This window comes from Octodon degus, unplaced genomic scaffold, assembly GCF_000260255.1.
Source record: "Octodon degus isolate 3935 unplaced genomic scaffold, OctDeg1.0 scaffold00070, whole genome shotgun sequence".
NCBI lineage: Eukaryota > Metazoa > Chordata > Mammalia > Rodentia > Octodontidae > Octodon > Octodon degus.
This window is the reverse complement of record NW_004524646.1, coordinates 7,680,509-7,688,627: the sequence shown is the minus strand read 5'-3', so window position 1 is coordinate 7,688,627 and position 8,119 is coordinate 7,680,509. Positions and strand designations below refer to the sequence as shown.

General features: G+C 57.6%; 1 protein-coding gene across 2 annotated transcripts in view; it reads left to right on the top strand.

Annotated features, from left to right (window-relative positions):
• Syne3 (spectrin repeat containing nuclear envelope family member 3) overlaps window positions 1-8,119 on the top strand; it is a 78,808-nt gene that overhangs the window by 44,842 nt on the left and 25,847 nt on the right. For both annotated transcript variants that reach the window (XM_004635174.2, XM_023719695.1), the window contains exons 5-7: window positions 5,471-5,632; window positions 6,656-7,012; window positions 7,305-7,438. In XM_004635174.2, coding sequence (XP_004635231.1) covers window positions 5,471-5,632; window positions 6,656-7,012; window positions 7,305-7,438 — 653 coding nt within the window. The remainder of the gene's footprint in view (window positions 1-5,470; window positions 5,633-6,655; window positions 7,013-7,304; window positions 7,439-8,119) is intronic.

Here is an 8,119-nt window from a genome sequence, read left to right as displayed (position 1 = left end):
TTTTTTGAGAGAAGGTCTTTATATAGCTCAGGCTGGCCTTGAACTCATGGCGATCCTCCCGCCTCAGCCTCCTGAGTGCTGGATTATAGATATGTGCCACCCACCATGCCTGACTCCGATATTCTTGTCGTTGTGCTCCTGGCCTGGTAGACCACTGGAACTTTGGAAGTTGGAGCTGCAGGCTCATCCCCAGCAGTAGAGCTTTGTCTTCACGCCATGGCTGGACACTGCCCCTTGAATGTTGCTGTACTGCGGATTGACTCTGGAGAAGCCTCGCCCTGAGCTGGGCCCTTTTCCTGTTTTGGTTGTGCTGGGGTTGAACCCTGCGCCTTCACGCTGAGCTTTTAAATTTTTTTATTTTGAGACAAGGTCTCACTAAGTTGCCCAGGCTGATCTCAGTCTTGTGAGCCTCCTGCCTCAGCCCCTGGGGTGCTTGGGTTACAGGCATGTACCACCCTGCCTGGCTCATTTTTCATTTTGAGACAGGGTCTCACTAAATGGGCCAAGCTGGCCTGGAACTCATGATCCTCCTGCCTGTGCCTCCAGAGGAGCTGGTGTTCCCGGTGTGAGCCTCATAGCCCTGGCTGAAGCTTGCTGTTAGAGTGGCGGGGCTCTCGGGGAGTTTCCCTGCATGACTCCTGGCTGGGCCCGTGTGCTGCCTCAGGAGTTCCTGAACTGAGTGGGTTCTCTGCTCCAAATCGTATGACAGACCCCTGGCTCTGCATTCTGAAAGGCGATTGGTGGTGTGTATTTGTCATTTTGAGAAGGGTCTCATCATGTAGTTTAGGCTGGCCCTGGACTCAAGATGACCCTCCTGCCTCGGCCTCCTGAATGCTGCGAGGACAGGCGTGCACCACCACGCCTGGCTGCTTGTTTGTAAACCTGATGTGAAACACATAGCACCCTTCTCAGGTGGTGGCGATAGACCCGCGTGTTTCCTGGGATGAGGTAGGGGACTCTTGTGGGCTCTGCCTTCCGCTGGGCCCCTGGACCCAAGTCCACCCCGCTCCAGCCTGAGTGTCTGGCCCAACTTCTGAGAGCTGTGACATGGGTACAGAGTGCGACCCGGCCTGTTTCCGTGGCGTCAGCTTCTGCCCGTGGGGTGTCCCTTGCCCGGGTGTGTGCTCCGCGGTCCTAAGTGCTCCGTGTGTCTTCCTGCTCCGCTGGCAGCTGCGGGTGCTGTGCTAGTTGTCCTGGCAGCTTCATCCCAAAGGAAATAGGCTGTAGGCCAGGCAGAGGCGGAGGACCCTTCTGCCCTTGAGAGCCAGGGAAGGAGGCTTGCCGCCCCCTGCTGTGTGCCCCGGGGCAGCTCCCCTGCCAGGACCAGGCTGGAGGGCCAGTGAGGTATGCGCGAGCTTTCAAAAGCTGACCGGTGCTTTCTCAATGCAAAGGATGGCCTTTGCTTGGGAGGCTGAGGCAGCAGGGTCTATGAGTTTGAGGCTGATTTGGACAACTAAGTGAGCAGTGAGACTCTGTCTCAAATTAAAATGAAAAGGGCAGGCGGCATGACTTAGTGGTGGGGCCCTTGCCCAATGTGTGCAAAGGCCTGAGTTCAATCCCTAGCACTGAAGGGAGACAGAAGATGCCCTCGTTTGTCCGCAGAAGCAAGAATAGTAGCAGCGCTGCGTGTGGTTGGACCCAGGCGGCAGAGCAGGCTCAGGGCGAACAACCCTCTCCTCAGGCCTAGGCGGGACGGGGCCCAGCCCTGGGGCTCCCTGCGGCTCTGCACGAACAGATGCTTGTGCCTGTTCTCAGACGGAGCCCCTAGTGCTGGGGACGGGGGGCGGGGGGGAGATGGTGTGTGGGGTGCCAGGTGAGCCCCAGTTCTTCCCCGATGCAAAATCTAGATGTCATTTTGGGAGACTCCAGACACAGAAGGCAAAAAGCCTTAGCAGCTATAGTTCTTCTCGGCGAGTACTGGCTTTACTTGCCTCTCTCTGCCTCTGACCTCATTCAGTTGTTCCCAGCCCTCTCATGCAGTAGATGAAGAAGCTTTTCCTGGGCTCATTTTTAAGATTAAAACAGTCACGGGTCAGAGCCCCTTGGCCCAGCAGGAGGATCTAGGAGTTCTGGTGCCCCAGGGTGGGGTCCACCTCCTCTGCACCTTGGGTTGGGGTCCTGGGCCCAGCATCTGTGCCCAGGAGCCAGGCCAGGGCTCTGGCATTTCCCAGGGCTGGGCTGGCAGCACAGAGGCAGTAGCGAATGGGGATGTCTGGGGCTCCTGCTTTGGGGGTTCCTGAGGCCTGCTGAGGCACAGCACTAGCATGGAGAAGACGGTCCCTGCTGCCAGAGCAGCCGGTCACTTCGGGCCCCGTGCAGGGGTGCTGGCCCCTACATGGAGAAGCCAGTCCATTTGGCCTTCTCATCTGTGTGTGGAAGCCCGTGGACGCTTACTTTTTCTTCCTGGCTCCAGAGGTTTGGGGGTACTGGCCCTGGCTCCAGGGTACTCTGCTAGCTCTGGGTGGGATGGTTTGGTGGGCACTGTGAGGCCTGGTCACCTCTCTGCCACCTGATTGTGACTCCCCCCCCCCCACTGCCCTAGATCCTTGCTTAGGGCACTAGGCTAAGCTAGAGGTGAAAAATGGCACCTAGCAATGCCAAGTATTAGAAACAGGGCAGAAGGGCAGGCTGGGGCTGTAGGCTCTTTTTATTTGATTTTAATCCACTGCTGCAAATAGCAGCTTCCTCCTCCTCCTCCTCCTCTTCTTCCTCCTCCTCCTCTGGTGGCCCTGTAGCAGGAGTGCCCAGAGTCTGAGGCCAAGTTAGACCTACGACCTCCGCCCTTTGCAGGGACATAAATCCATTCAGCCCTCCTTAATTGTATGGGTTTTGACATTCTTGACAGTTCTGCTGGTCCAGATGGCTTAATTGTTCAGTCTAACGAGGAGGTGGAGCATGGCCCATTCGTCATCCTGTCACCCTGGCGGCAGGCAGGACTGCGCTGTGACTGCCGTGCCTGGCACCCGCCCCAGCTGGCTCAATGCCCTGCCATGCCACTCCTCAGAGGGAGTGCATGCCCTGATCCCTCTCCTTGCCACCTTCATCACTGTCAGCGGCCCAGGGAGGCAAGCACAGCCGGCAGCTACTCCGCACCCCTGTGTTTCCCAGATGGGACACTGGGGAGTTTTGACGGATGCAAGCTAAGCCGCAGGGAATGTGCAGGCCTGCAGCCCCCTGCATTCCCGAGGGACTTTCTCCTGAGTCGTAGAGTCACCAAGCTCCTGAGGGTCACCAAAGTCCAAAGAGGAGATAGGATGTGGACACATATGCACACACACACACACACACACACACACACACACACACACACACAGAGTGTCCTGCTCACTGTGGTTGTTGCTGCAAAGGTCTAATTTCTAGATCTGGATCAATATTTCTAGATTTGGTGAGGAGCATCTGGAAGAAGGGGAAGTGTGTAGAAATCGCTGCTTGGGATGTTTCTCACACCCCCTTGCCCATCTGCTCTTCCCACCAGGAACTTAGCAGCACAGAAGGGTAGGAGTAGGGTAGGGTGGGGGCAGGGTGTGTCCTCCTCTATGGCCAAAGCCAGAGTCAGCAGAGGACAGCGCCAGCACCAGGCCTGCTCACCTCTGCTTTGCTGTAGCCTGAGAGCTAAATGTGTTTTTCTCTCTTTGAGACAAGGTCTCACTGTGCAGTTCAGGCTGGAGGGTTGGGAGTTTTAGATAAAGCGAAGCTCACCAGAACAGCCACACAGAGAGTAGGCGTTGTCCATTCAATGCAAGTTTCTTCTTCTTTACTTTTATAAAAATCCCATCCAAAGACAAACACCCAGGAAGGCACAGGGCCTGCCTAGAGCTGGGCCCGGGCAGAGAACATAGCATGGAGGTACCCATAGGGCACCTCCTGGTCGCCTCAGTGGGTGACAGTTTGGTGGATGGGTACCAAGATCGAGTAGCATCCCGGTGTTTTGGGAACACGGAGGGAAAGTGGCTGATTCAGTCTATGGAAGAGGACAGAGTGTTGGAAGAAGGTGGGGCCTTGGTGGTGAGCTGGGCACCTGCTGGGGTTCTGCAGTTGTATGGGTGGTACACTGGGCACCTGCTGGGTGGGGTACTGCTGCGGTGGCATGATTGGTGAGGTGGGCACCTGCTGGGGCACCGCTGCAGTGGCATGGGTGCTGAGCTGGGCACCTGCTGGGGCACCGCTGCAGTGGCACGGAGCAGGAGAGGGAAGGCAGTGACTCAGCCATCGATGCTTCTCTGCTTGGGGCACTATTTGTGCTGTTGCCCTGCATCCCGCCGCTCAGGATTTGTTGGCAGTGGGGACTAGGGCACAGGGGGATATGTGACAGCCAGGTGAGGCCACAGCGCCGCCCGGTGGGGACCTGGTTTTCCTGCCAGAATTCAGGGCTTTCCTGGGGCTCTGCAGAGGGGTGTAAGGAGACAGCTGTGATGAGGGACACTTTGAAAACCGGCCTTGAGGAGCACCTAGCAGGGGCGCTTTCAATGCCCCGGTGTCACTGCTCTGCCCCCGGAGGTGGTGGGATTGTCTCCAATGGGGAGGCTTTGCCAGAGCAGTGAGGTCGCTGCCTGCACAAGGAAGGCCCTGGGGACCCCTGTGCAGCCCTGCTGGAAGCGCCTGGCCCCAGCCCTGCCTGCTGGCTCTGTGTCTCAGGCTGTCCTTCCTGGAGACCTTCACCTCTCTGAGGCCTCCTAAGCAGAATAGTAAGGGGAGCCCCTGGGGGCCTGGGTCAGGCGCCCTCAAGGAGCTCAGATTCTTCTTTCCAAGGCTTTTTTGCTCGGACCTTTACATTGTTCAAAGTGCTACTCGTGCATGATGATCACGTTTGCTTGGGGAGCTGGTTCCTGGCAGACACAGCTGCATTCTTTTCACTTCTCTGCTTCCCCGTCTCACCCGCCCATCGCTTGGGTTCACTCTCCTTTGCAAAATGAAGGTCTTCTTTCCCCCCTGCAGTCGTGGGGACTGCAACCCCAGGCCTCGTGCATGCCAGGCAAGGGCTGAACCACTGAGCCACATCTCCAGCCCTTTTTACTTACTATTTTATTTTGGGATGGAGTCTTCCCCCTAATGTGCACAGGAAGGCCTCGAACTTGCAGTCTTCATGTCTCAGGCTTTTGAGTAGCCAGGATCACTGGTGTGCACCCCACACCCTACTGGAGAATCGCTTTCATTATCTCTGTCATCATCCCCCACTGGCGTGCACTCCTCAGACAGGAATGGAAGAATGCCAGCTGTGAAGGCGACGAGGTGTCTGTGGTCAACATGCTTGGATCTCTAAGCCAGGAGTCCCCTGGCACATACTGGTGCGAGAGGCCGGCCGGCCCTGGTCTCTGTCTCGGGTGCAGGGATCAGCCAAGTGTTGACTACGTCCCTGGTGCGCCCACTCACACATCTGCTCCCAGAGGCAGACATAGATCCAGGCAAGCTGTGGCCTTGCTGGCCTCTAAGGTTGGGGACCCTCACGGTGGGTGTGGTTTCTCCTCCACAGGACCGTGTGGACCTGCTGGTGAGGGTGGTCCGGGAGCACGAGGAGTACCAGGCGGGCGTGGACCAGTTCCAGCAGTGGCTGAGGGCGGTGGTGGAGAAGCTGCAGGCCTGCGCGGGCGGTGGTTGTCCGCTGTCCACCGAGCACCGCCTCTCTGCGCTGCAGGTGAGCTCCGCAGTCCCCAGCCGACGGTGCATCTCAGGTCACTTCCTTGTGAGGTGCAGCATCCTGGACACACAGATACCCCTTCAGGTCAGAGGGTTCTGGGCAAGCAAGTGGGAGCTCTCCGCTTGATGGCAATCTCTGAGCCAGCCAGGCATTTGACAACAGGACCTGGGGACCACAGGTCTCCAGGGCAGGGCACGTGGTAGCATCCACATACAGTTTTGTCTGTCACAGCTGAGGGTGGACGCTGCCACTGGCCGCTTGTGGGTAGAAGCCGGGGGTGCAGCTAAAAGCCCTGCACCAGCCAGGACAGCGCCCACAACAGAGAATGACATCCCCCCAAATGTCAGCAGCACCAGGGATAAGAGCCCTGCGTGGCCATCAGGCCTGTCCTTGGGAGGTCGGTGTCCGCTCTGGACCTTATCACTAGCATGTGGCTCTTCAGTAATCCAAGGCCACAACTGTAAGGCACCTGTGCATCTTTAGGGTTGAGACAGGGTCTCAGTGTGTAGGTCCAACTAAAATTGAACTTGCTGTGCGGTCCAGGCTATCCTCAAACTCAAAATGATTCTCCTGCCTCAGCCTCCTTGGTATTGGGATTATAGTTGTGCACCACACTGGGCCTGCCTCTTTCATATTTGTCTTTAATTTGCCTTACCTTTTAAGAACATACTGCCATTATTTAGGAAAAAAACTGAAATCACTGTAGTACATGGGAAAAGTGATACTGTTCATATTGAGTAGATAATCATGCAAATAAACCCTGCGAATCCAAATGGTGCTGATAGGTTCTGGTAGGCACCATAGTGCTGCCTGCTGATGTTTGTTGAAAAGGAAGATTAACAAATGGAGAAAGTGCTGGGGCCAGAGAGGCTGCAAGAAGGCTTGGGAAGGAGTACAGCTCCTGTGGGCACAATCCACCCCTTGGCTGGGCCCCTTCAGCTCCAGCACTCCGTATGGTATTCCTGGTGCTGACCTTTGCTTGTCTCTGTATTTCCTGTCACCCGTCCCCGTCCCCTGCAGGACATTGCCAAGGACTTCTCCCAGGGTGAGGCGTCCTTGAGGAGGCTGGAGGTGTGTTCTGTGGGCGTCATACAGAACACCTCCCCCATGGGCGCGGAGGAAATTGCCAGGGAGCTGGAGGAGATGCGGAAGGCCCTGGAGAAGCAGCGGGTCCTCTGGGAGGAGGAGGAGGCACAGCTGCAGGGCCTGCTGTCATCCAAGGGTGCCCGTGAGCAGCAGCTGCGGCGGCTGGAGGCCGAGCTTGGAGAGTTCCGGAAGGGACTCCAGAGGCTGGCCCAGGGCGGGCTGGAGCCCTCAGCGATGGCATCGGCAGCAGGGACTGAAGAAGAGCTGGTGGCCCGCTGGAGGCTTTACTCGGTAAGTGGCATGCAGCCAGGCCTCGGAGCTGTCAGGTGCATGGGCCCTGGGGTGGTTGCTGGCAGCTGTTGAGCGTGATGGGAGGCTTGAATCAGGCCTCAAGCACACTCAACTGGCTTTTCAGGTCTTTGGGACCTGAGTTTCCTCAGCCACTGTAGACAAGCTGAGTGCCCGTCATGAGGAGACTAAGGATGGCTGCAATCATCACAGGGCTGTCACGCTCAGGCCCTGCATACCCACAGTGTCCCCTGCAGGAGCCTCATCACCCCCTGGGGGTTGTCTTGTCCTGCAGGCATCGCGGGCGGCGCTGGCCTCTGAGGAGCCACGGGTGGACCGGCTGCAGGCCCAGCTGAAGGAGCTTGTCGCCTTCCCTGACCTGCAGCCACTCTGTGACAGTGTGGTGGCCGCCATTCAAGAGTACAAGAGGTACGGAGGGTGATGGCTGTGGGCCCCGGGAACACAGGACTTCAATTACAGGTCCCTGCTTGGGTTCAGCACTGTCCCTCTTGATTGTTCTGTATCCTGTTCCCAGAGGTGCCTGAATGTGACTTCTTCCTGGCTGGTGGCCCGTGCACCCCTCGGGTCCCCTTTCTCAATGTCACTTAGCCCTGGGGGCTGTGCAGCAGATAACACCAGCCCTTGTCTGGGACCATGGCCCTTTGCATGGTCAGAGCACCGAGCCCATCCCAGGCCTTGTGCGGCAGCACTGGGCTGCATGTGAACCTGGCACGTCCCCAGAGTCCAGCACAAAGCGGTGGCTGCAGCCCTCCACACACCACTGCTGGCAAGGGCCTTCCCCGGAAGGGAGGTGGGGAGCCCCACCTTTGCTGTGGGTCCCTCTCGCCACTGTGGTGCTCAGGCTTCACACCTGTGAGACAGGACAGTGGCCTTGATCCCTGAGCGAGGGCAAGGTTGGGGTCTGCTCCCTGTGTTCAGAACAGCAGGGTGGAGTGGCCCAGGGTGTTCCTGGCCTCCACCCTCTCTGCATGAGGATTTGGGGCTGGGAATCCACGTCAGGGCACTGCGCTTGTATTTGAAAAGTTACTAAAAATTACTACTTGGAGAGTTCCCTCTCTCCTCTCCTCTCCTCTCCTCTCCTCTCCTCTC